We start from the raw sequence: 27,637 nt of genomic DNA, 5'->3' as shown, positions 1-27,637 counted from the left end.
AGTAACAAATAGCGTAAAAATGAACAAAAAAAGTTCAAGGCATTTAACCTTTTCGTCTTGGTGGAGAGCGATCCAGACGTGAAGCTTATCCATGGATTCCCAGAATAGGAAGGCTCCAAAGGTCATCGCGAAGTAGGTCGACACTTTCACCATTTTCTTCTTCTCCGCGTTCTTCTATGCTTCGAGAGATTTAGCTGAAAATTGAGAAGTTCATCAGAATTATTATTTGGGGAGAGAGAGAGAGTTCGCGGGGAGAGTATACGCTGTAATGCAGATAGATTGCGCATAGTGCATGCGGCTTCGCTGACGAACACGTGGTTACAGTTGCAATCTGGCCTTTTTTTTTTGGGCTGGACTGTGTCATATAGTGGCCCATCAGTCCATGTCAAATTAAGTTGTATTTTTTTTTTAATTCTCAAATGCATTTTTTGAGAAAAAAAAATTAGCCAAGAGCCAAGCAATGTTAGAAACAATCCAAACACTCATCAAAATACAAAAATTATTTTGTCATATTAAAATAATTTTTTTTTTTCAAAATAAAAAATAAAAAACAACTTCTAGAATATATTAACAAAGATACCCAATAGATTGAATTGTGTCAAGTAGTCCATGGCCCAGCTTCTAATTGTGGCCCATTTAGTACATAACAGAATGGGCAATGGCATTGATTGGAGAAACTCTAACAAATTCTAAATAATAGAAATAGGATCGATCGACATCATTTAAAGTTCTTTTATCTTCACTTATCTTTCGTTATGTTGATGAGATATTGGTTTATAGCTTTACTCTTTTATTTAAGCAATTCGATTTTGTAGACTTCTTAAAAATTCTAAAAAGCTTCGATCCTAGTATGGCAGTAAATAATGGATAATAGAATTTCTAAAGTCACTTTAATTTCCAACTGGTCCCAGTGCTCAAATTGTTTTCCCTCAAATCTTTTTGAATTAGCTAGAATGAGTATTGAGATTTTCTATAATTGAAGTGTTCGAATTTGTACTGCAATTCGGGCAATTCATAGAGAAGAGACTTGTGGGGAGCCATCCGTCCCAAGGGTTAAGCGTGGGGGTGTGAGTCTCGCACCTCTAAGCTCTCCAAGATAGGTGGGTATTGAAGCAGTGACCCTTTTGTTTTCGGTCCCCAATAAACTGTGCACTCGTAGAGTTGACGTTGCTGGCTTTTTATGCTAGACAATCCTGGTTGGTGGCAGATCGAGTTTACTTATGAGAATGCTTTGAGGCCAGATTCTTGGTTTGCAATTTGTATGGCTAAAGAAATATCCCATATATACTATTTGTGAATACACGTCATGGCAAATTAAGACGACGGTGACTAGACAAAAACAAAACAAGTGCCGGCTTTGCTAAAGACACGCATTTTTATTGGCCCATTTGGCATTAGAAGGTCATGAATTGGGTGACTGTGGAACCTGATGTACAGTGCTTTTTGATTGATGTATATGGATTTTTTTTAATTGGCAAAATGAATTGTTTAAAAATCACGGTGGCTACTGCAGTACAGCTTATGGCAAAAGACGTGTGTAAAAGACAAAAGAAACGACCAAACGGTGGTGGCTACCGCCTCCTTATTAATTAATAAGAGGTTTTACCTTGTCAGTTGTCACAGTGCGTTTGATTTTGATTCATATATAGGTGAGCAGACGAAGGCTTCGAGGCTTCATCAGAAGGTGTATTGATATGGAGAAGAAACGTGGGATTCTTCGGTTTGCTGATGGCGTGGACAAGCTGCTCATGTTGTTCGGGACGTTGGGTTGCATTGGTGATGGGTCAATGAGCCCACTCACGATGTTCGTTCTTAGCGGTTTGATCAATGAGTATGGCGGATCTGGTTTTGCTTTATCCATGGACATTGTTGACAAGGTATGCATTGTGATGGCAGATTATATATTGCTGAAATTTTCTTGAATATGATTTGATTCTACTGTTGTACTTAACTCACAAGCATGCCTCCTTACAGTACTCACTCAGGCTGCTTTATGTTGCCATTGGAGTCGGGATATCGGCTTTCATTGGTAAGAATAATTTGATTCATCTGTTTGTTTCTGCTTGTTTTGTTTTATTTGGTAAGAATAGTTGGGATAATTTATTAATTTGGAACATTTTGAATATGCAAATGATCTAAATGGATCCAAGAAAAAAAAAAAGACACAACTTACAACATTTTCCCATCATCTAGCTTTGGTTAGGCTCTAAAGCTGCATCGTGCACTCTAGGGGCTTGATCTACATCGATGTGTTATTTCTGTTTACCTGCTCTTTGAGTATGTTTGGAAGGCTAAAGGTGCGATTTGAAATAAAATTGTGAAAACTTTACGATTTGAGAATGTAGAAAAATATTTACTTTCCAATTATACGCAGCGTGCATTTTTAAAATCGTACAATTTTAAAGGTTAAATTACAATTTTTCCAAATACTTCAATTGCATTTTTAAATTGAACACTTTAGAATACGTTATTTTTTAAATCGCACGACTACAAAGCCGAACATTCCAAATTCATTTGTCTTTTCCTTTTGATCTTTACTCGATCCCCAGAAGAGAGCAAGTACTAGAAAATGAAAGTATCTAGTCTAGATTTTGGCATTTCTATCTATCTAAGAGCCATATGAGAGCTTCTTCCGAGCTTTTAGTATCATATAGTACAATAATAGTGAATGGATTTTTGATGCACAAATACTCGATTAACACCCAACAGAAGGACTATGTTGGACGAGAACTGCAGAGAGACAAACATATTGCATACGAAAGGAATATTTAAAGGCAGTCCTGAGGCAAGAAGTTGCTTTCTTCGACAACAATGCTGCTTCTTCCTCCACCTTCCAAGTCGTTTCTACATTCTCTTCTGATGCCCATTTTATCCAAGACACCATAGCTGAGAAGGTTTTTGACTCTTTAAGATATTCTTTCTTCTTCTTCTTCCTTATGCTATTGTGTTAACGTCATCTATATTTCTTCAACTGTAGGTACCGAACTGCCTGGCTCACGTCTCATCATTCATCTTTAACATAGTATTTGCATTCATGCTTTCATGGCGACTTGCAGTAGCCTCTCTTCCACTCTCTCTCATGTTTATCATTCCAGGAGTTGGATTTGGTAAGGTACTGAAGGACCTGGGAAGAAAGATGAAGGATGCTTATGGGGTTGCCGGTGGGATTGCAGAACAAGCAATCTCGTCAATCCGCACCGTCTATTCATATGCAGGGGAGCATCAAACACTGAATAGATTCAACTCTGCACTCCTGAAAACTATGGAGCTTGGCATAAAGCAAGGTTTCGCAAAGGGATTGCTGATGGGGAGCATGGGGATAATTTATGCAGTTTGGGCTTTCCAGGCTTGGGTTGGCGGTGTTCTTGTCACTGAAAGAGGAGAGCGTTGTTTTCATTTCTGGACTGTGTATAATATTGGGAGGATTGTGAGTTACTTTGCTTCATACTGCTATCATTTTTCTCATTATTAAACAATGACAAGTTTTGTGCTTGGGAAGAGTCTGCTTTCTTTACTAAACGGAAACATTTTTACTTGGCACATTTTTTATTTTTTTTAATGTATTTAAAGCATTTTTAAGCTTCTTAACACAATCCTACACATCCTCGATTTTTTTCAGTCACAGCTCATAGCTTAAATCTTGTATCTTCAGGTCCATTATGAGTGTGCTCCCAAATCTCTCCTCCATCTTAGAGGCAACAACCGCGGCTACCCGGATTCTTGAGATGATTGAGCGGATTCCAGTTATAGACTCTGCAGATGGAAAAGGTAAAACGCTATCACATGTGAGAGGAGAAATCGAATTTAAAGAGGTTTTACTTTAGCTACCCATCAAGACCTGATACAACAATACTTCAAGGACTCAATCTCAGGGTGGGAGCTGGAAAGACTGTAGGTCTTGTAGGAGGCAGTGGTTCTGGCAAGTCTACAATCATTTCTTTGCTTGAGAGATTTTATGACCCTGTCAAAGGAGATATATTCCTTGATCAGCACAAAATAAATAGACTGCAGCTTAAATGGCTGAGGTCCCAGATGGGACTAGTTAACCAAGAGCCAATTCTCTTTGCTACATCCATAAAAGAGAATATTCTGTTTGGCAAGGAAGAAGCTCCAATGGATCTTGTTATACATGCAGCTAAGGCTGCAAATGCGCATGACTTCATCATTGAACTACCCCAAGGATATGACAGTCAAGTAAGCGAAAATTTCTTACTCCTTAATTAATTAGTCCAATTGCAAGTTGGTTTTTAATGCTGAATTTCACCTTGGAAAAGTTTTTCCTGTATCTGATCAGGTAGGGCAATTTGGAGTTCAATTGTCTGGAGGGCAAAAGCAAAGGATTGCCATAGCAAGAGCTTTGATCAGAGACCCAAGAATCCTTTTGCTTGATGAATCCACGAATGCTCTAGATGCAGGGTCGGAAAGAATAGTACAGGGAGCCTTGGATCAGGCTTCAAAAGGAAGGACAACAATTATTGTAGCCCACCGCCTCTCCACAATCCAGAGGGCTGATGTGATAGTGGTTCTTCAATCAGGAAGCGTGGTTGAATCTGGTTCTCACGATGAGCTAATGCGCATGAACAATGGAGAGGGTGGGGCGGGGGCATATAGCAAAATGGTGAATTTGCAGCAATCGGCCATGCAAAATGAAGGCTTCAGTAGTCCCTATCATCAAAGAGACCATACATATCATTCGAAAGAAATTGGTACTAGGACTCCCCAAACACCATTAGTCAGTATGAGATCAAGCTGGCAAAGCAGCCCAGCCTATCCAATCAGCTCAGCATTTTCCATCGATCTCACACACACATTCCAAGTGCACCCCTTGGAGTACCATGATGATGTAAAGTTAAAAAAGGATGATTATCCTCCAGCTTCCCAATGGCGTTTACTACAAATGAGTGCACCTGAGTGGAAGCGATCTCTACTCGGATGTTTAGGGGCTGCTTGCTATGGAACTATTCACCCAATTCAAGCCTATTGCATGGGAACAATTATCTCAGTTTACTTCATAAATGACAAGTCTGTCATCAAATCACAAATCAGACTCTATTGCTGCATCTTCTTAATCCTAGCAGTTCTCAGCTTCATTGCCAATCTCTTACAACATTACAATTTCGCAATTATGGGAGAAAGTTTAACGAAGAGGGTGCGAGAAAAGATGCTTGGGAAATTGCTAACCTTTGAGATAGGATGGTTTGATCGAGATGATAATACAAGGGCAGCCATCTGTGCACGGCTAGCCACTGAAGCCAACATGGTTCGCTCCCTGAGATGGCATAAAAAATATATCAAGCTAAACAATGAAACATAATTGTTGCTTCCTTCTAATACAATACGAACTGATTAAAGTGCCGTCTAAAATAATAACAACATCACATCTAACTAGCTTTGCCAAGTGTACTATGACCAATGCCCATACGTAAGCTTTGTTAAAAAAAAAAAGTGACGATTTAAAATTACTATTTTTTCAAACTAAACACACTTTTATTAATGAATTAAAATAGTAACTTCTCACATTTAGAGTCTATTTGATTATCGCCATAATTCCATTTGTATTTTGCAAGAGTATATATAAGTTGAGAATAACTTCAACCAAGTTATGGTGTAAACGATGTATTTTGCATCTTTGAATAGGAAACAAACACTTAAGCTTAAAATACAAAAAAAATAATATAACTCTTTGATACTAAATAATTTTTCTTTCTCTTAATAAACTACTTCATAGACAAAATACTCATCGACAAAATCACTAAAACTAGCGTATTAGTTATTTTTGAAAACTCTGATCTCGAGAGCTTGAAAGTAGGTGGGGGATTCAATAGTAGGTGGTAAGCGTTGAATTATAATGAATGAAAAAATTTATAATATTGATTTAACTTAAAAGTACAGTGTGTTTATCTACTCTGCTCATATGATGAAATTCTCTATTCACGTGAAGATCGAGCTCACCGATTAGAATATTGCTTTGAGAAATTTTGAACAATTTCCTGGTTTTGTTGCTTTTGTAATGCTAGAATGCACAAAATCCTAGATCATGAATTTGGCAATGGATCCATTGTAAAAGGCTGACTTTTGGACTGATCACAGACAAATTATACTCCCTGCTGGCTAAAGCTGATCTTAATAAGTTCTTTCCATTTATGGGATGTGATCATGCGAGGATAAGAAATAACGCGCGCATGAAGGGAAGAAAGTATTCACAAAAGAGACTCGAAGACAAAACACACAAGCAGACGAGCTATTTCACGCTTTTGCGATTGCACCCCATGCAGAAACCGCGTACCACTTTTTCTTTTTGCATTTTTTTTTTTAGCTCGAACAACATAATTGTTACCATCTTCATCTGACTCCCGTTTATCATATATGATTACCACAGTGTCCCCATAATTTCGAGAGCAAAGACGCCACCGCCTCTGTGAAATGCCAAAAACAAAAAACCAAATGGGCCCATTTCAGCCAGCGGAGAAATCCATCTTTTCTGTTGTTGCCCAACAGGCTGATACGCGGTCTAGCTAAGCCATTACCCAATAGCCAACCATGCTCTACTGTAACGCATGTACACGGACAAAATTACCAAAGTACAATTTTGCCCCTTCATGAGTCTGGCCGCAAGCTGAACATCGACATCCAACAAAACCTCGTTGGTACGTCCAGTGCCTCGGAATTATCGTCCTTGTCTTCTTTCCCCAACATGTCCCTCCACGTGGCACCATTCTTTTGCCTCCCCACTCTTCAAATTTTCTATATACCCTCACACAAGTTTCCACACAGGTTCTCTCTCTCTCTCTCTCTAAGCCGGCATGAGGCTCCACGCATGGTTAGCCATCTGTTCCTCTTCCTCCTGTGCCACCACCGAAAACGACTCAATCATCCCATTCCCGAAAAACCGGCCACCCTCTCCGAAACTCTTGCCTTCAGATACAAGCGGCTCCTACTCCGACATTCCTAGTGGCGACTCGTCATCTTGCAACTCTAGCGCCGCCACCAGCAGTGACAGCCTGCAAACCCATCTCTCCCTCCAAACCCTCCCATCTGTCCCTTCCCTCCAGAAACTCTCCCCAGAAACCCTAAGCCTCTCAGTCTTTCAGCTCTGTGTCGCGTCCATTAAACCCAGGCCGTCCCTCCCGATCACCTGCCTCGCGGTCCATGGTAATCTCCTCTACGCAGCCTCCTCGCACGAAGTCAACGTCTACGATAGCGCCACCTCCGCGCATCTCGACGCATTCAACGGTCAGGATTCCTCCTCCGGCTCTGTCAAGTCTGTCACTTTCTGTGACGGCAAAGTCTTCACTGCTCACCAGGACTGTAAGATCCGAGTCTGGCAGATAACGCCCACTAAACGACACAAACTGTTAGCTACTCTCCCCACCATTAACGACCGCTTACGCCGTTTTGTACTTCCTAAGAACTATGTCACCGTTCGTCGTCACAAGAAGCGGCTCTGGATCCAGCACGGCGACGCCGTCACAGACCTCTCCGTTAACAACGGTTTGATCTATTCAGTTTCGTGGGATAAGAGCTTGAATGTATGGCGGGCTTCTGACCTCCGGTGCGTGGAGGCCGTTAAAGCTCACGAAGACGCCGTCAACGCCGTAGCGGTCTCCGTTGACGGAACCGTTTACACTGGGTCCGCTGACAGGCGAATCCGGGTTTGGGCCAAACCGTTTGGTGAGAAGCGCCACGTGTTGATAGCAACGCTGGAAAAGCACAAATCGGCTGTGAACGCCTTGGCCTTAAACGACGACGGATCGGTGCTGTTTTCTGGTGCGTGTGACCGTTCGATACTGGTGTGGGAGAGAGAGGACAGTGCCAACCACATGGTGGTCACAGGGGCGTTGAGAGGTCACAGTAAGGCAATACTGTGCTTGATCAACGTCTCTGATTTGTTGTTCAGCGGGTCAGCTGATGGCACGGTCAGGATTTGGCAACGGGGACAAGATGCAAGGTACTGTTGCTTGTCTGTACTGGAGGGACACCGGAAGCCAGTGAAGTCGTTGGCGGCGGTTTCAGAAGGCACATCAAACGGTGTCGTGTCTGTCTTTACTGGTACTCTTGACGGGGAGATTAAGGTGTGGCAGGTCTCAGTTTCAAATCTGAACAGTCCAACCTCACATGTTCTATAATGCAATTAGGAGGATTCTTTATTTATTTATTTTTCAATAATGGTATACTTAACACTCATTTATCAAACTCATGTCACATCTAAGTATTTTAAGTAGTTGATCAACCACTTAAAATATGTTATATCAACCGGTGTAATATGAGTTTGATAAATGAGTGTAAAGAATAATATTATTTTAAGGTTCTTAATGATGTATCTATAATGTAATGTGTCTAGTGTGGTATTTGTTAAATTAGTTTACTAGATCATTTGGACACGTGTTTACTTTTTATTAGACACAATGTGATCCGGTGGTCATGTATTACTTATCACCGTTAATATTATTTTAAGGTTCTGAATGATGTATCTAAAATATAATGTGTCCAATGTGGTATTTGTTAAATTAGTTTACTAGATCATTTGGGTACACGTGTTTACTTTTTATTGAACACGATGTGATCTGGTGGTCATGTATTACTTATCACCGTTAAAAAGTTAACGGAACAATTACCAAGTAATTAATCAATTTATAACTATCAGAATTTTGGGAAATGATTTGATAATTTAAAATATGGAGTGATTTAATAAAAGATAAAACTTCAAGGATTGTGAAGCATTTTAATTTCCCTTTATTTTTTAATCTTTGTTTTATGTTCATTTATGGTTTTTCTTATTGTGGGCTGTTAGTCCAACCTAATTCAGTGGTAATTCGAGTTGTGTGGTGATCTCTCCTTCCCTGTGATATTTTGTATTGCTTAAAAAAAAAAAACGTTTGAGTGTGATCATGGAGGCGGTAATGGGTGCCACTGCAAAATGGGTGGAATTTGAAAAACAATACTAATAAATTATGGGATATTGTTTTTGCAGTAATATTTGGTGGTCGGAAAATTATATGGAAAATAAAAGATAGCAGATTTATGCTAAGTTTTCTTCTCTAATTATTTATGCTATGCTTGAATTTGTCTAGCTGTCACGACTGCCAAAAAAATATAGTTAGTTTGGTCTTCAATTTGGATCATGATATTTCTGTAATTGAGCAATTGATTGAGAGAAGTTCGATCTACGGACTCATTTGTTTGAATAAATACTCGAACATTTGGACAAGTAGACTCCATTAAAATCTAGTCTCTCTCTTGAGACCGACTGTGCGTAATTGGAATAGAAAATTAGAGCCAATGCCAATCTATCCAATTTACTAAAATTTGTGACCCATTTGATAAGTTTCAAGTCTTTTTCGCTCAGAAAAAAGTTTCAAGCCTTTTTCTTGTTGGAAATTCACCAAAATAATCATAGTCAGGACATAGGATCGGACTCGCGTGGTTTTAGTCTGTTGGTTTTTCGCCATGGTTGACAGTACTTACCCTAATTATGACAAATAGACAAAGAATTAATTCAAGCTAAGGATTAAAAATGCAAAAACATTGAGGAATTATAATCAATATTAATTTATTCACGTAAAAGTTTATAAATACTATATATTGTAGTAATTAAAAAAAAAAATCAAATCAAATATAACAGTCTTTCTAACATAAAGTTACATACGCTAGGCGGTTTAGATTTGGCAAAAGTTTAGCTTAAATTTAAAGAAAATATAATAAAAAAGTAAAGGCAAAATATTTTTAATTTTGAAAATAATTCATCCATTTTGGAGCCATAGGAGTAATAAAACAATTCTAGGGGCTCAACAAGTAATTAAACTTTCTCTTTTACCAATAATATTCGAGAATTGCCCAATTCAAAAGTGCTAGTCCTGTCTCCAATAAGTAGCTCAATCATCTGGGACTACACTTAATGAAGTGGAGGTTACTAGTTGGAATCCCCCGCCTTGTGCGGATATGTCAAAAAAAAAAAAAGTGCTAGTCCCCATTGGATTAATAATTGATCAAGGTTGAAAGTCAACGCAAATCAGGCCTAAATGCATGAATCAACCTCTATAATGCAACTTCTTTAGTTATTGCCCCTAATTTTGAAGGATAAAATAATGGATATATAACTGGCCGGGAAACACTCCTAACAAAAAAAGGAACATGAAGACAAAAAAGCCCTTTATCAAATACCGGTGATTAGCTGGATAACCCCATTTACAAACGTAATTAACAATCAAATGCCTTGTTTAATTAAACGTAATACAGCCTACTCAGCGGTCAAACTTCAATGAGAAGGAAGTGTGTGCCGATGACACACAGCGGCCTACTCAACTGGGGTTGGTCCAATACCATTAAGTGTTGAATTAAATTAGTCTTAAGATTATCGAATTTAATTTATTCACAATTGTCTTTCGAAAGTAATCATAGCATTAATTAGGTGTTGACCGGGAAGATTTCTTTCTTTTTTTGTTAAGGAAAATATATATATATATATATATATATATATATATATATATATATATCCCAGTTATTAAATCTCAATTGTTGTTACATTGAAAATATAAGTATCTTCTAGAATACTAGGTTTAAATCATTCAATAGCATAATGTCTTACATTATAACATAGAGGTAATGAACTACATATTTCATGAAAACCAGCTCATGTGGTGTCCCCAAGAGTAATTTCTCCCAAGTACCGGTCCCGGCTCGTGATAGAGTTAATAAGGCTCATCTGACAAGTGACATTATAAGCCAATAAGACCCAATTAGGATGCTGGGAGCTCAACAACTCAATATACAATAAGTTTAAGTAAGAGCGTGATCCTGTCACGTTGTGTCACTTCAGTCATTTCTTAAATTTTTAGTATAATATTAATTAGGCAATGTCACACCCTTTTTACACGTGACATACCATATTTCTATGCAACAGTACGTAGTAAGTAATATTTAATTCGACACCATCATTTTGTCAAAAATGTCTCGTGCCATAAGGCGAGACGTGACTCGATCGATCAAAATGTGATTTGTCACTATTAGTAAAGAAACATCATGCTCAATAAGAGGACTATCCAATTGATTATAGACTTAAGGTGCATTTGAAACAATATATTCCATTCAATAAAGCTTTAATTTCAAAGAAATTAACATGTTTTTTTAATGGATGATGGTTGAGAGAGACAGCTAACCAAAACTTTGAAATGATGATAAAGATTTTCCTCAATATATATATATAGCCGTATATTTCTTTTCATTTACAAGAATAATGGCAACATTACTTAATATCATAATTGTGTCAGGCTCACAACAAGAAACACCGTCCGACCTAGAGGCCACCCTCAGCACTTTTGAACATCATGGAACCTTCTCCTTCTGTCACTTCCTTCTCTTAAAATAAATAAATCCAATTAGCTGTGTTGTACACGGCACAAAAGTTAGACCCGTCTAATTCATTCATATATATATATATATATATATATATATATATATATATATATATATTGGTTCCTTTGTTGTTTATAATATAAAGCTTAAAAAAAAGGGTTAAAGTTTGGATATAAATGGCTTGAGTTTAGCTTTTATCTTTTAAAAGTGAAAGCAGGTCTACAAGTTGGGAATGAAGGAAAGAAAAGCAGAATGGTGGACCGGTAATGGCGCAAATATTTTTATTATTAATTTGTGGCCACCATATTTACGCGCATGCAACTAATTAACTGTGCATGGCATGACTCACCCTCACCTTCTTCAAATCCGGGACCTCATACACAAATCCACATTAATTATTTTCAATTACTCCTGTTGGAAATTTACACTGGGAGAGATAAAGCGTGACAAAGACTGTGACATCGTGCATAGGATTAGGATAGAATATGATTAGAAAACCAAACATAGCGAGTGCGACAGGGATGAATAGGAATGAAGAAGACGTGGTATTTATATAAGAAACTTGGGAGACATAATCTGTATAAAGTAATCGTAATTTTTCTATACATGGAAAACAATTCTATAGAGGGAATATGAACGTTGGAGTTTTCTCATTTTCATTTGATTTGTGAACTTTGCTAATCTTTTCCTTTCATCAACACGACCAACAGCTAGAGCCTAGAGACCTTGTTCGTGTTATTTGAGATTCATGCCTTGTTGCATCCATGCATGTCTGTATATATATGAAAGAAAATATCATCGACATTGATTAAACATGCTGCAATTAATGCAGCATACTTCAAATAACAAGTTGATATTATTATTATTATTTAGTACGAGATATATACAGGAGTGATCATAAACAATGCCTTAATTAATTGAAGATTAGGTGCATGGCCAGGGGCCACAGCATCTTCTTCTTCCCTAAGACACCCCCCCACCCCCACACCCAGATCTGAGATCACGTTTGCAGGGTTCCCATTTGCACACTACTACTCAACTTGCCAACTTGCTCCTATGCTCTCTCTCTCTGTGTATGGGTGAGTTTGTGCGTCCATGTGCAGCAATTTTGGTTCAGCTATATATATACAAAGCGATCATTTAAGTATTCGATTGCATAGCGTGGACTTGGGAAATAGTCAAAATCTGCCAAAGCGTTTCTGATCTCCAAAGTTTGGTGGGAAATGGGAATGCACCGGCCCCAACACAAAATAGGAGTACTTCACCTTTTTCATTCTACTCTATCTTTTCTATAATATCCACTCCGCTATTCATGACCAGCTTTATTCTTTTTCCCCCATCAGCTTTTTGAACTTTGCAAGTAGGAGAGAAACAGTCCCTTTCTATCATGGATTTTGTATTTGAAGTTTTGTGCTGTCTTCATCATTTCCGAATATAATATGGAGGTGTAATTGTAAAGAGAGACAATTAAGCAATTCTCTCATTAATTGCATTTAACCACCATATACAGCTAGTTGTTTTCCCACCTCTTTTCGTCTTTCCTTTTGTTGTTGGGCGAATGGGTCAATTAATCTCGCAAATTGAATGGTAATTATTAGAGTCAAAAGAAAGGTGTAAAATGTACGTGGGTGATTTTGTCGATCTTTGAAATTGTGAGGCTATGAGCGACTATAGGGTATATTCTTGTTTAAGGTCGACGTTTTCAAGTCAAATATCACCTACAAAGTTACAAACTATTAAATAACACTATAACACAAAGGCAAAGTTCAGCATATATACCACTTTGAAATACCGTGTGCTGAACTATAATATATATATATCAACCATTACTTTAACACTCACTCTCACGTGTGAGCTCAAACTCCATTTTAATAGGTGAGGCCCAACACGTAAAATATTTAATTAAATGAGGGGTGAATTGACGGAGTCAAGGTTCCATCTCAGAACCTTTGGTGCTGATACCATGTTAAATTACTAGTTATCCTAAAAGTTTAAGTTGGTAAGAAGAGGTAAATTTAATCACTTAATCATTACTTTAACAACTACAAACATTAGTACATTTCACACAAAGATCTCATAAAGTGGATGCAGTAAAGTCACATTGATGTATGATGCGTTTGAAATTGCGATTTAACAAGAAGAATTTACGTTTTTAAAAGGTATCGTAAAGCGTAAGGCGTTTGGTATTGTGATTTAAAAAACACTTATTTTAAAATAGGAAAAAAATATGCGATTTCTATAAGCAGATAACGGGGTACTTATTTGAAAAAGTGCAAATTTAAGGGTCCGTTTGGGATTGCGATTTTAAAAATTGCTTTTTGAAATCGCTACTTTTTAAAATCGCAAAAGCGTTTGGTAAAACATGTTAAAAAATATTTTTTTTTATTAAATATTTGTTATGAGAAATTGTGATTTTGGTTTAAATTCGCGCTTTTTCAAATAAGCACCTCCTATCCATGCCAAACGCCTTACATTTTGCGATATCTTTTAAAAAATCAGATTATTCTTGCAAAATCACAATCTCAAACGCACCATAAATCAAAATCATGATTTCACATGACAAATATTTGATAAAAAAATATTTTTTTAACATGTTTTACTAAATGCCTTTGCGATTTTAAAAACTCAATTTTTAAAATCGCACTTATTGAAATCGCAATCCCAAACGGACTAGTAGTGCTACTTTGAAACCATGCTAAATAAGTTCTCTGGCATGGGCTTTGCAAAATAATTCACATGGTTTGGGCTCAGGCAAATTCAGGCATCATGTGCTGGTGGCGCATCAATGATAATCTTGGGCGCTCAACTACCAGACTGCCTATAAAATTAGAAGCCCTATTATTAGACTTTTGCGCTAATGGCACCTTAAATTCTGGATCATGGCACAAAATTTCAATTTTTAGGCCCACTATGCTGTCAATTTGGGCTAGCATCAGACTGGGCTTTGCTCTGATCTGCACGGAATGAAATGGTATTTTCGTTATATTAGGTGAAGTAAAGGGGTACTGCTGTATATCATATGACCTTCGTTCCTCTATAAAACCCTAGCCCCAGGCATGAAAATACCAAGCGCCGCTCCCTATTCTTTAGGTCATGTTCTTAGTGTTCTAAATCCTTCCCATATTTTTTGTCGCTCTAATCTCTAAATTTCTTTATTTTCAATGGTATTCGATTCTCGTCGCTTTTGATAGGCGTTGCGTTCGTCGGTGGGTTTTAATCCAGAAGGACGCGTCAACGAAAGCGTAAATCAAAGCCCAATCCGACCATTTTTCCTTTACATAACAAACAGCTACGCATCGATTGGTTGGTCGTAGTTTGTTTCATGGTCGGGTTGTGACATTTGTTTTTGAAGCAATTATTTATTAGTATCATATGTTTTTAGAAGGGTGTTGCTTCTTACTGGTGAACTCCCCCTTGTTTCATAGTGGGGGATGTTCATGTTTCCGAAGCATAGATTGATATCCTTGCCAGTATTAAACAGCGCTGTGTATTCTTTTTGAGCACTGTGCTACCTGTCTCCTGGTATATTTCCATCTTATTTTTTCTTTTAATTGGGATATTTTTGTTTGGTTTTAATTGGGTTTCATTGAATTTTTAAATTGTCAAATCTTTTCTTCCCGTTGTGATTTTTGCGTCGATATTTTACTTGGTTTTTTTAATCGTCTTTTCATGAATCATTTTGATCAGATGGTTGTTATTGGGAGAATTGTGAACTGTGGAGGATTTAGATCCCTTAGCACGGGCTTATCGTGAGCTTCAGGATTATAAATTGCTTTAACTCGGCCTGTTTGATTTTATATTTTTTAAAATTAATATATAGAGTTTAAAGTTGTCGAATCATTTCTTTAAAAGGATTTTTAAACTAGATGATCTAGGTTTTGCACTATGAAATTTGAGAATTAGGGTTTTGAAATCTGACTATACCAATGGCCACTTTGATGGCCTGGAGTGGGAATATCAATCGAATTAATCTTTGGAATTGGAACACATTTTGGCCCACAAAAGTCCCTGGTGCCCCAACTATTTGGTGGATTGGCCTATGTTCTGTTTGGGCTAAAGTAGAACTGATTTTGTTATACAAACTCTTGGGCTAAAAGGCAAGTTTTACAAATTGGCCAGTTCCCTCGCCAATGGTGAATAGAAGGAACATTTATATGAGTTATGGCGTCTAAACCCGAGAACCAAGAAAATTATGGAAAAGGAACTCTAGGCCCCTGCACAAGATGACGTTATATTCCTTTGATCAAAAAGGTGTCTGATGAGGATGAAGTAGCAATTTGTCAAATTTCCTATTGGCTCCTATAAGTTAATTTGGTGGTTTACAGAAAATGGATTTGGAATATGAATGTCCCCAATACACAGTGAGTGTTTTTGTGAAGGCCATGTAATGATGCTTTGCCCACAAAAACCAAATTGATAAAGAGGAAAACACTCTCGGATCTATATTGTCCTATTTGTGGCTTAGAGAGGTGGAGACCATGGCCCTATAGGGCATATATTGTGGAGTTGTTCGGTGGCAAAAGATGCATGGAGTACATATATAAAAGTACGCTAAAAAGAGCCTCAAGGATGGTGAGGAGTTTATTCATATTGTGGAGATTGTGGAGGAATTCTTTGATTTAATGGCTGTGTGGCAAGAAATCTGTGGTAGGGGAGGAATTCTTTGATCCGTGGGGGAATTTAATCATCCAACTCAGCTTGCAAGAAAGGCATCCGATTGACTTCGTGAGTTTAAAAATGCTAATGCAAGGGTGAAAGAAAGATAGGTAGGTGGTAATTCAACGAATCAAACTGGAAAGCTTTTCCATTTGGTTTTGTGAAGGTAAATTGGGATGCAAGTAGTGGATACGAATAAAACGAATATGAGTATTAGTGTGATTGTGAGAGACCATATGTAAGAGGTTGTCGGCGTTGGTAGCTCTCAAATCATATATCATTAATTTAGTTGTTGCAGAGACAAGGGAGGCTTTGGTGGCTGCAGTATTTACTAGAGGCGGTTGTAAAAGGTGGCGTTCTTCAAGCGTAGGCACTGAAAAAAGACGAAAGGAATTGGTGCTGAATAGGATCAATTGATCGAAGATGTTAGAGTTGTCATGGGTGAATCATGTTGGAAATGAGGCAAAATGGGTAGTTCATAGACTAGCCAAGGAAACGCTTACTCTTGTGAACGAACAAAGTCATATGGAGGGAGCCTCTCCTTGCATTATTGGCATTGTATCTAGGAAACATTGTGTTGTTCTTCATTGATGAAGAGATTACTAATCTGATTTTTTTTTTTTTTTTTTTTTTTTAGAAAAAAAAAAAAGACAAAATCTGATGGTCCTGTTGGAGAAGAAAAAAAAGAATTCCAAAAGCAAGCATTTAGCTAAAACAACAAGCACTCATTTGATTAATTAGGATAATGTATAGCAGTATATATCAGGTACGGATCCGGCTTCTTAGATATAGAGACTTCCAAAATTTACAAATCTGCGATTAATTACGATATACCAGCATTCTCTAGGTAGTTGCAGTAATTAAAATGGCATATATATATGGCCCTTAACTCATAGAATCATATATATATAGTAGCTAGCTCACATGCATGAAGCCTTAATTAATATATTAATACTCTTAATTAATCGGTGCAGCAGCGGTACATGAGGAACTTCTCCATGGCACGGCCACAATCAGCTCAGACAACCCTCTCGGGGATGATCCCAGCGGTGAGCGGTCCCTGGCAGTATCAGACGGTTGCAGTGAGGAGGGGTGCGATTGTCTGAGAGGTGCTGATTGAGTGCCGGCACAAAACCTATCTCCCCCACCTTTTCTTTCCATGTATCAAATCCAATCAAAGCCGGCAAAATGGTGTCCCTCTTGGCCCTAGCCATTTCTGCCGATCCCTTGCTGATCACAGCCCAACCCTCATCACTCCCATCAAAGCTCAGCATTGTCATGATCTCCTGCATTATGGTGTCGTTCTCCACGCTCTTTCCGTGTTGTACCTTGGAGTACCACATGCTCTCAAGCCTCACCCAGAAGAACCAGATGAGTATCGGGTCTGGCAGCACGTGGCTAAGCTTTTCCGCAACAATGGTTGTGTTGTTTTTGCGAACCTTGTCGGCTTGTCCCTCGGGTTGCTCTTCCCCACGTAAAGCATCTCCAGTTGTATCTTCGCCGCTTGCGCAACATTACGCAGAACCACTGTAAACTTCCGCACCCACTCCATATCTCCTTACCCTTGTCTCAAATGCACCTTCCAAAGATGGCGTGTTCAAATGTAATGCTTGCCACTGTTATCGCCATGGCTTCTTCTATAGATGCGACGAGTGCAACTACAACCTTGATATTCAATGTTTTACAACTCCGGAGACCCTTATGCATAAAGGTCACCAACACTCTCTCTCAATTCCTACAAGTTCAAGTGAAAAATGCAGTGCTTGTGGTCTTCAGTCAAGCAATTGTTCATTTTTCTGTATGCAATGCAAGTTCATCTTGTGTTTTAAATGTGCAACTCTTCCACTTGTGGCTTGGCATTCGTATGACACACATGACCTCAATCTCACATACACCGTTGAAGATTATTTCGGAGAATATTATTATCTAATTTGTGAAGGCAAAAGAGATTGAAATCACTGGTTCTATTACTGTAAAAAATGTGATTTTTCTTGCTATCCCAATTGCATAGTAGATAAGTATCGATACATCAAATTTGGAAAAACATACAAAGACGAAGTTCACCCACATCCTCTCACTATTGTGCAAAAGACCCAGTGCTCCCCTCCTTGTGATTCGTGTGGCAAGCCTTTTGATGGTGCGGCCTTAGAGTATACTCAATGCAAAATTAACATCCACCGAGGGTTATTTATTTTGAAGTAAGTCAAGAGTGTGAGAGACCGAGAGTGAGTGTGTTTGTGTGTGTGATGTATTCATAATTATTTAGCCTTGCGAGTCATGTTAGAGTCCAATAAAGAGTATTAATAATAGTTCAAATGTGCCTATTTTATCTATTGAGCGTTATCATACTTTATTTTATACTAACTCTTGCGTTTTATATTTAATTATGACATACTGTTTAGTTATTAAATGTGAATTTAAATTGGTATTATAATGCAAGTTATTGTCTTTTGTAAAAAAAAAAAATTAAAAAAAAAGAAACGAACTAGAAAAAGAAAAAAAGAACAAAGACAAGCCAATGAGCCATACACCTACGTGGGACCAATAAAAAAGAGTGAAAGAAATAAAAGAGGAGAAAGAAAAGCCATGGGTAGGTGGGACCAGCAAAACAAAGAAAGAAGACTTAAAGGAGAAAAGCTAACGCGGGGCACGTAATAAAATAAGAAAACAAAAGGCTTTCAAGGCTTTCTACCCCCGAAGAAATGTGACACCGCATGAAAAATGGGAGGCTTTGTAATTAAAAAAATGGTTAAATATTTTATTCTCTCTTCTGGTTTTATTTTTTTATTTTTTTTTATCTCTTATGGTATACTTTTTATTACAAGAGGTACCTTTGGTTTGACTAAAGATGAAAATGTTGCTTCCGTCCAAAATTTGACAGAACGCCACGTCAACACTAATCACAAATTGACACATGTCCATATAATTAATTGCCATAACCTAAACCTAAAAGCTATAAACATTGAAATTGTTTGCAGAAAAATTTTCAGAGATCCAGCACTGCTTGAGTCATTTGCCTGAGTGTCAAGTGCCCTTGATCTACGGCTGAGAGTGGGCAACCAAGGCATTTAGGAAATTTTCTACCACGGTAAAAAAAACAAATTGGACGTTGAGGGGGGGGCATTTGACCCCTCTCGACCCTCCCTCCCTTTGCCCCTATATATATATATATATATATATATATATATATGAAACGACATCATTTTTGTGTTTAAATATATATACAAATCTATAAATAATACCGTATGTAGTGGAGTATTATCATAAAAACGACATCGTTTTGGTTAACTTTTATTTTTTTATTTCTTTAAAAAACAGTTAGTGGCGCTAACCGCCTAGGTGGTTAATGAATTTTATTAACCGCCTTTTTACCCCAAGTATAGATGCCTAATTTTTTTTTAAGCACCTGAGCCTAATATTAAAAAATGATGCAGTGGGACCTTTGAATTTAATTGCTCTCGTTTTTAATTAAGGAAAAATAATGTTGATGTTGAGTTCTCTGTTAATTATGTATATATACAATGCTTTAAAATATTATATGTTTTTGCTATGAAAGTCTTAGGACAATTTAATTCGGTCATGAACATATCCGAGGGAAATATCCTCATGTTTTATGTATTAAGTTTTGGAGTAATCTTACATATTATCATTTTATTCTCTTTTTATCTTTTTAAAGTATATGTAATTTTTAAAATTACCATTAATAGATTTCAGATATATCACTATTAAATTTTGATCTAATAGTTATTTTAAACGTCACTAAAGAAGGTATTAGATGCTCTATAAAGGACAATAACTCCAAAATAATTGCATGCTATTGATGGATACTTTAATATTGGATGCAATTAGTAGGGCATACAATATATATATATATATATATTGGTGTTTGGAATAAAGAAATTTGTGAAGTTGGCTTGTGGCCAAACTGTATTTAAATATGATATTATTTTATAGTAGTTAATTATGAATCCCACCCCAATTCATCCAAAAAAAAAAAAAAAAAATCCCGCCCCTAGTTAAACAAGATCCTAGCTACGCCACCGGTGATACACATGTAAGATTTGTATTTGACTATTTGGTATAGCGAGTTTAATTAAATTTTCCTGATTTGGTTATGATTGTAACTTCGTAGGATTCCATTTTTCCTTTAATATCGTTGTCCTAGGATTGTCCTTGGTCATAGTTTGTTACATGGTTGGGTACGGTTGTGACATTTGCTTTTTGATGCAATTTTTTATGAGTATCATCAATCATGTGTTATGAGGGTGTTGCTTCTTACCGGTGAACTCTCCTTCGAAGGGTGTTGATTGAAGATGCTAGAGTTGTCCCGGATAATTTATAAAGTTGGCAGGTGAATCATATTCGAATGGAGGCAAAATGGGCACTTCATACATATATAGACTAGCCAAGGAAACGAACAAATTCATACTGAGGAAGTCCCTCCTTGTACTATTGACATTGTATTTGCTAAACATTGTTGTTCTTTATTAACGAAGAGATTACTAATCTGATTTTATATATATATCTTATTAAAAAAAAAAAATGATAAGGCACATATCATTAATAAGAATAATATCCAAAAGCAAGCATTTACGTAAAAAAAAATGCACTCATATCATTAATAAGAATAATATGGCATTATGATAAGGCACACATATAGATATAGAGAATTCCAAATTTTACAAATCCGAGCTTACGATATAGCAGCAAGCTCTAGGTAGTTGCAGTAATTAAAATGGGATATATATGGCCCTTAATTCATAGAATCATATGGATATATATAAAAATATGTAGTAGCTCTCAAATGAAGCCTCTTAATCGGTGCAGCAGCGATACATGAGAAACTTCTCCATGGCACGGCCACATTCAGCGCAGACAACCTTCTCGGGGATGCTCCCAGCGGTCCCTGGCAGTATGAGACGGTTGCAGTGATGAGGGGTGCGATTGTCTGAGAGGTGCTGATTGAGTGCCGGCACAAAGCCTGTCGCCCCTACCTTTTCTTTCCACGCATCAAATTCATTCAGAGCCTGCAAAATGGTGTCCCCCTTGGCCCTAGCCATTTCTGTCGTTCCCATCGTTCCCTTCATGATCACAGCCCAACCCTGATCACTCCCATCAAAGCTCAGCATTGTCATGATCTCCTGCATTATGGTGTCGTTCTCCACGCTCTTTCCGTGTTGTACCTTGGAGTACCACATGCTCTCAAGCCTCACCCAGAAGAACCAGATGAGCATCGGGTCTGGCAGGACGTAGCTAAGCTTCTCCGCAACAATGGCTGCGTTGTTTTTCTTAACCTTTTCCCTCGGGTTGCTCGTCCCCACGTAAAGCATCTCCAGCTGTATCTTCGCCGCTTGCGCAACACTACGCAGAGCCACCGTAAACTTCCGCACCCAATCCATATCTTCTCCTCCATACAAGCAAATGTATTTCCCTTCTGTTATCTGAAATTAAAACCATACATGCAATTTACAACATAACTCACCAACATTTATATATGTAACTCGCAAGCATTTTTTAGATATGTATGAGTATATATACCCATGTAAACAAGTTCTGGTCGATGGCATCAGCCAAAAGCTCAATTCTCCAGCTCTCTTCCTTCCAGAGTGCTTCCTCCCTTGTGCTAGTGAAAGGGAAGGCCACACTTCCCCAGATCCACATCATGTGGATGGCGTTGGGGTTGGCCACCCTCCCTTGCGGGTCCAGCACCACGAGCAGAGCCTTCTTGTTGAAATGCCACACCTCCTTGATGTACCTGATCACTGCCGGGTCCAGCTGGAAAGGTTCATAGACCGAGTACCATGGCATCTGCTGTTGTAGGGCCTCAAACTGCTTTCTTTTCGTATCGTTCCACGTGATCGTCCTGTCCAAGACCGGGAGCCACACAACCTCGTACTGACTCTCTGGCCTCTCTGGATGGTTCCGTGCCTCGGTGAACATTTGTTCAAGCATAGAAAGCTCGTCGCGGGAGAGCTCCAGGTCTGAGATAAACAGCAACACGTTCTTCCTTCTCAGCACATCAATGTTAGCCTGTGATCGAGTGCCAATCAATATATTCAACAGTCACGCCAAACGATTTTAACTGAAAATATTAAATATACTTATATATACAGCTAGTCAGCAATTAAATTAACCCTTTGCTTGGTCGGACAATGAAACAGAGGCAGCGGATCTTCCTTGCCGCAAATCAAAGCCTTAAGTATCTTTATGTTATCGACATGGATTGTCTCGAAGAGACGCACGAGAGTCATAAATGCTTCTACATGTCTCTTCTCCTCTGTATCAAGAATACCATTAATTTTATCTCTTGTCGTCAGTCGATCGATAAACTAATTAATACAAGCCGATCGATAAACACTAGTAATCGTCACTCACCAATGTGTTGATAACAAAAATTGAGCTGCTTCTCGAGGTGGCTGTATATGTTGTTTACCTTGTGGGCCAAGCTCGACAGCTCCCACGCCTCGGTCGTTGATGCTGTGTACCTAAGAACGCCGATGGTAGAGAAACTCAAATATTATAATTAAGATGTCAAAAGAAAAAAGAAGATGGGGCGGGGTACGTAACACATACTCATGACCCATGCCGATGAGGCCCATAATTTGTGAAGCGCATGCAACGATGCTCCGAATGGTCCAATAAACGGCTATCGGAATATGAGAATTGGCGGTGACCAGTTCCGGTGTGTCCGGGGTAATGTACTGGGAAGGAAGTTCCTTGAACCCAACGATGCACTTGGTGACCTTCAGCATGGCCGCGATGAGGTTGCTAAGTGCCTCAAACTTTGGTTTCAAACTTTCAGCATACTCCGTTATTTCAGGCAATTGCTTCAGAATTGCAAGCCCTTTGGCAAGGGGGTTGGTGGCGTAAAGCTGCGCCACCAGCCAGAATTCACCATAGTTCACAGCAAAAGCTGCTATGGCTAGCACCACCTTTGCATCCCATGAGTAACTCGACAGTATGTTGCATATTGCCACAGTTGTCGCATGCGCATCTCCGCCACCGGAACACTTGCAGGATATCTGTCAAAGTGCATATATATATATATATATATATATATATATATATATATATATGATCAACAAAATTAAGAGAATTGAAATTTTCCACAAAATCTAATTAGTAGAACTAGTGATCAACTCATAAGATTTAATTTCTTCTGGCCAGCTATCACATTATTAACTAACTATATATTGTAAGCCATAATGTAAACCTCGCAGGAAATTCGGCTAATCGTGTATGATAAAAGTTCGAGCATGTCAATGAGGCCAGAATGGAAGGCCTTGTCGTCCAATGCGTCCGCTTGCGCTTTTGCTCCCTGTGATGAACATGGTCACAAATAATCAGAAACAATATAATATATATAAAATATATGCACAATATGTAACGCCCGACATACATACATAAAGCATATAATATTTATACTCTTTAATATAATTCCCAAAAAGCCCATGCTCTTTATCGAATAATAATTATTACACAATATGCATGCTTGACTGTATATTAAAAAGAAGAAGAAGGGACAATGGTTGTTTACTTGAATGCTGCCAGGTGCAGCACGTTTGAAAATGTCCTCAATTATCTGAAGGAGAGGTCTGGCATCGATATCTCGGCCATCTGGGGCATGAGTTTCAAGAATTCTCTTCATCATCGCATTGTCGTCCGAGGAGGAGAACATGCTGCGTTCACCCCTGAGCGGCTTCTGTGCGGGGACGACAGCCATCTTTGGTTTGATGAAAGGTCAGGCTCTAGGTGAGGAAGAAGAAGAAGAGAGGAGAGCGATGGGTTAATTGCAGGTGTCGGTTTAAATCTAAGCCACTTATATATATAGTTGATGTCAGATGGAATAAAGGCTGGTTTTGGCGAATTGCTACCTTGCTTGTGATGGGGTTTTGTGGAAAAAGTAACCCAAGAGGCTTGGAATTTTGGATAAGGTTGTGGGCTTTTGAATATGTTGTTGGCCGTTAAACATATATCTCTTTTGACCTTTATAAAAGCTTAATCGTGAGATTCGTACAGCTGGTGAGGTTCATTACACTTAATCAATGTGATACACATGTAATCTTTGTCTTTAATTGGCATAGCGAGTTTAATTGGATTTTTCCTGATTTACTTATGATAGTAACTTCCTAGGATTCCGCTCAACAAGTATACCCTAACACGAGGAGAAAAGATGTTCTTCCCTCCTCCGATGTCTTTTGTAGTCTTTTTTTGGTCTTTGTTTTTAGTGGTTTTGTTTTAGATCTAGTTTTTTGAACTTAGATTTGATGTGTGTCTTCCCGAAAATGTTTATGATGCTGTGTTCCTCCACTATTGCTTCTATCAAGGTTTTTTGTTTTTGTTTTTGTTTTTAGTGTGTATTGTTTTGATTTTTGTATTTTATTTTGTTCATTTTGTCTTGACTTTTAAGTCGAGGACGTTTATTTTTCTCCTAACCTTTGGATCGAGGAGAGTTAGATCGGTATGGGGGATTATCTCTCACCGCAGAAAAATAAGATTAGGAAAAATATGAGCTACCTATATCTTAAATCTAGTTCGCTTTTGAAAGCTAGATGAGATTTGTTTTACAGCTGAAGTTGTGCATAAGTTATCATAAATAGGCTTTGATTGTAAGAATTTTCTAATTATATCTATAACTTTATAATAACATAATAATTGACTATATTATGTTAGAGTTTTATGGTCTGTAATGATAGAACTGTTATGCTTTAGATCTTCTATAAATAAAATTTAAAAGATTTTCTCAATAAATGAAAGTTACTAATTTGAATTATTTCTTTTGTGCGATCATAAATAAAATAAAATAAAATAAATTTCTTAGGATTCCATTTTTCCTGTAAAAATTTAATCTTTTTTTATCATTGTCCTTGATGGTACTGTGGTAGGATTCTGGGGAGAAATCAATGAAAAAAGAAGAAGATATTCTTCGGTAAAAACCGTGTCTATGATCGAACAACATAAAAATTTTAGGACAAATTTGGTACGAAAAATTACTATTTTATTAAAAAGAGAAATGAGAGGTACAAATAAATTGCCTGATATATATAATTTAAGTGTGCACTTTACAGCAATTCAGAAACACAAAGTAATTGGTTGATTTTGCCCTGAAAAAATACATGAATTTTCTGACATAATCAACCTTACGTCATTAAAGTAAAGGAATTTTCCACACAACTTTAATGCAACGTAGGTAGCTTTCTTAATTACTTGATACTGGGGTTTGTGATTATCTTAATTAATCCTTAAACTAAGCTGTCCAATGGCAATAAAAGAGCTTTTTGAGATGGTCCCTCAAGAAAAATGTTTTATAATGGGCGCTTTATTGTGTGTTCTTTATAGCAAAAACAAAGTAATTACAGTTTTCGGACTAAAGAAATTGCAGGTTTACTGTTGAAAAAAAGGAGTCATCTAGCTTTAGAAAATTAGAAAATCCAGTCCATGGAAGACAAGATCAAAAGTTACTTCAGTTTCTTACAAAAAAAAAAAAAAAAAAAAAAAAAGTTACTTCAGATACATGCTTTTTAAATGATTTTTTTTTTTTTTTTGCTTTTTTGCTTTTTTTATCAAAAAAAAAATTATGATGTGACAATTTTTTTTTAATGTGATATAAATGTGACAAATTTATTTTTTATTTTACTTTTTTTTAAAAAAATTATCTTTCTCTATTTTAGTTACTTATTTTTTCGAAATATCTATTAGTTATACACAACTCAGTATTTTAGCTTTTAACTTTTATTATTCAATTAAAATATATTTTTTTTCAAAAAAATTTTTATTGTTTCTTACAGAGTGACTTAAGACTGATCATAAAAATTTAATTGAAAATGTCAAAAAAGAAGAAGGTAAAACTCCTGATAATAAGGGTTCGTTTGGCATTGCGATTTCATAGATTAAAAAAAAAAAAAAAATGATTTTAAACCAAATCTCCAAAAATTGATTGCTTGAAATTGTGTTTTTAAAAAATTACGATTTGAAAACGCAGAAATTTAAAAACTAATATGTGATTTCAAAATATTACTTTTTGAAATCACAAATCTAAACACACTCTAAGTTAGACGTTAAACAACATAATAAGCAAATTAATTAGAATGGGTCCTCGTTGAGAAAACAATAATCTTAGACAGAATATTTTCACTCTTGAAAATAAGATCAAGAAACTTCAAGACCGTTCCGAAACAGAACAACAAATTCTTGACATTTCTAAACAAATACAAAACTTTGATAAGACCCTTGAAACGGCCGGAATAAAAGAAATTCAGAAGGACTCACAAAAAATAAAAATAAAATTATCATATGTCTCTTAACATGTGAAAAACATTTATTTTTTTAACAGAATTTCCTTATAACTCTGTTAGTGATATATATATTAAGAAAACATGTATTTTTTATATGCTAAAAGAACACATTCTTCTCAACCATTTAAACAAACCTTATCAGTAATTATTTTCAGGAGAAACTTCACTAAGGCCCCCTGAACTTCCGGCCGATTTTGCAGACCCCCCCTAAACTTCAAAAACTCTCATTTTGGACCCTTAAACTTCCATTTTCGCTCACTTTGGACCCCCTCCGTCAATTTTCAACGTTAGATTTAACGGTTTGACTTTTTTATACCCATTATACCTTTCGTTAAAACTACACCGTTTTGGATCCCTAAAAATTACAACTCACCTAGCCCAAAACGACGTCGTTTTGGGCATTAATTTTTTTTTTTTTAAAAAAAGCAAAATATATATATATTTATTTTTAAAAAAGAGAATATCTGTGGTCTGCACCACCCTATTGTACTGGTGGCTCTGACCACTCCATTTCCTCTACAGTGGGGTGGCCTGACAATTCTCACGATCTCTGGGTGGACTAACGGCCAAGGGTCCTGGCCACCCCTCATGGGCGCTGGTGGCCTAAACCACCCTTCAACCCCTTGGGTGGTCCCACGCACCCCAAATGCAATCATCCCCTTTCAAGGTACCTGGACCACCCTTTCGCCATGGTGGTCAACCACTCCCCTCAGATCGGGCTGGGTATTCACCATCTCCCTTATCAAAAATGGTGGTCCACCCATTTTGGCCAAGGTCTGATCCTTCTCCCTAAAAAAAAAAAAAACTAATGCCCAAAACGACACCGTTTTGGGCTGGGGTGGGTGCTGTAGTTTTGGGCATTTTTGGAATTTCAAGTGGGCTAGGTAGGGGTATAATGGGCATTTAACATTGAAAACTAACATATAGGTCTAAAATGAGAGAAAATAGAAATTTAAGGGTCCAAAATGAGAGTTTTTGAAGTTCAGAGGGGGTCTGCAAAATCGGCCGGAAGTTCAGGGGGCCTTAGTGAAGTTTCCCCTTATTTTCATAAAGTTTGTAATATTGATGATGACGACTCGCTTCCTTTTTTTTCTTTTTTCTTTTTTCTTTTTTCTTTTTTCTTTTTTTTCTTTTACCAAATTATTGATAAAAGAGGAGTGGATGAAGTTTGTCCAGAATAATCCCAACTTTCCAACTTCAAAGGAGTAATCCAAACCCACGATCCCTTTAGATTGGAGCAGAACATGGGAAACAAAAGGAAAAGACAGTAATTATACAAATCTCTAAGATTCACATGGATAAAGCGTAGCTTTGGGCACAAAATGGGAAAAAAG

General features: G+C 37.4%; 2 protein-coding genes, 1 non-coding gene and 2 pseudogenes across 3 annotated transcripts; 3 read left to right on the top strand and 2 right to left on the bottom strand.

The window, feature by feature from the left end:
* Positions 1-1,694: 1,694 nt before the first annotated feature.
* Positions 1,695-5,314, top strand: LOC132178465 (ABC transporter B family member 15-like; annotated as a pseudogene).
* Positions 5,315-6,803: 1,489 nt separating this feature from the next.
* Positions 6,804-8,281, top strand: LOC132179694 (protein JINGUBANG). The gene has a single exon (XM_059592452.1). It carries the CDS (start codon positions 6,804-6,806, stop codon positions 8,124-8,126), a length of 1,323 nt encoding a protein of 440 aa, XP_059448435.1. The 3' UTR covers positions 8,127-8,281.
* A 6,459-nt stretch (positions 8,282-14,740) lies between these two features.
* LOC132180193 (small nucleolar RNA snoR137) lies at positions 14,741-14,882 on the top strand. Its single transcript, XR_009440081.1, has one exon. It is a non-coding gene; the product is annotated as a small nucleolar RNA snoR137 (small nucleolar RNA).
* Positions 14,883-16,969: 2,087 nt separating this feature from the next.
* LOC132177135 (protein SIEVE ELEMENT OCCLUSION A-like) lies at positions 16,970-17,560 on the bottom strand (annotated as a pseudogene).
* A 3,063-nt stretch (positions 17,561-20,623) lies between these two features.
* Positions 20,624-23,784, bottom strand: LOC132178648 (protein SIEVE ELEMENT OCCLUSION B-like). Its single transcript, XM_059591127.1, has 7 exons — positions 23,546-23,784; positions 23,222-23,326; positions 22,582-23,030; positions 22,384-22,493; positions 22,143-22,285; positions 21,547-22,038; positions 20,624-21,449 (listed from the first exon to the last, which is right to left on the bottom strand). Exons 1-7 carry the CDS (start codon positions 23,729-23,731, stop codon positions 20,823-20,825), a joined length of 2,112 nt encoding a protein of 703 aa, XP_059447110.1. The 5' UTR covers positions 23,732-23,784; the 3' UTR covers positions 20,624-20,822.
* Between the last annotated feature and the right edge of the window lie 3,853 nt (positions 23,785-27,637).

Source organism: Corylus avellana, chromosome ca4 (genome assembly GCF_901000735.1).
Source record: "Corylus avellana chromosome ca4, CavTom2PMs-1.0".
Taxonomy (NCBI): Eukaryota; Viridiplantae; Streptophyta; class Magnoliopsida; order Fagales; family Betulaceae; genus Corylus; species Corylus avellana.
This window is presented reverse-complemented; position numbering and strand designations above follow the sequence as displayed.

Excerpts from the sequence above, each read along its gene's own strand:
- LOC132179694 (XM_059592452.1), top strand. The coding sequence starts at position 6,804 with ATGAGGCTCCACGCATGGTTAGCCATCTGTTCCTCTTCCTCCTGTGCC.
- LOC132178648 (XM_059591127.1), bottom strand. The coding sequence starts at position 23,731 with ATGGCTGTCGTCCCCGCACAGAAGCCGCTCAGGGGTGAACGCAGCATG. Across the intron at positions 23,031-23,221 it reads TTAGCCGAATTTCCTGCGAG|ATATCCTGCAAGTGTTCCGG; the intron begins GTTTACATTATG and ends GCACTTTGACAG. Across the intron at positions 21,450-21,546 it reads ACCAGAACTTGTTTACATGG|ATAACAGAAGGGAAATACAT; the intron begins GTATATATACTC and ends TTTTAATTTCAG.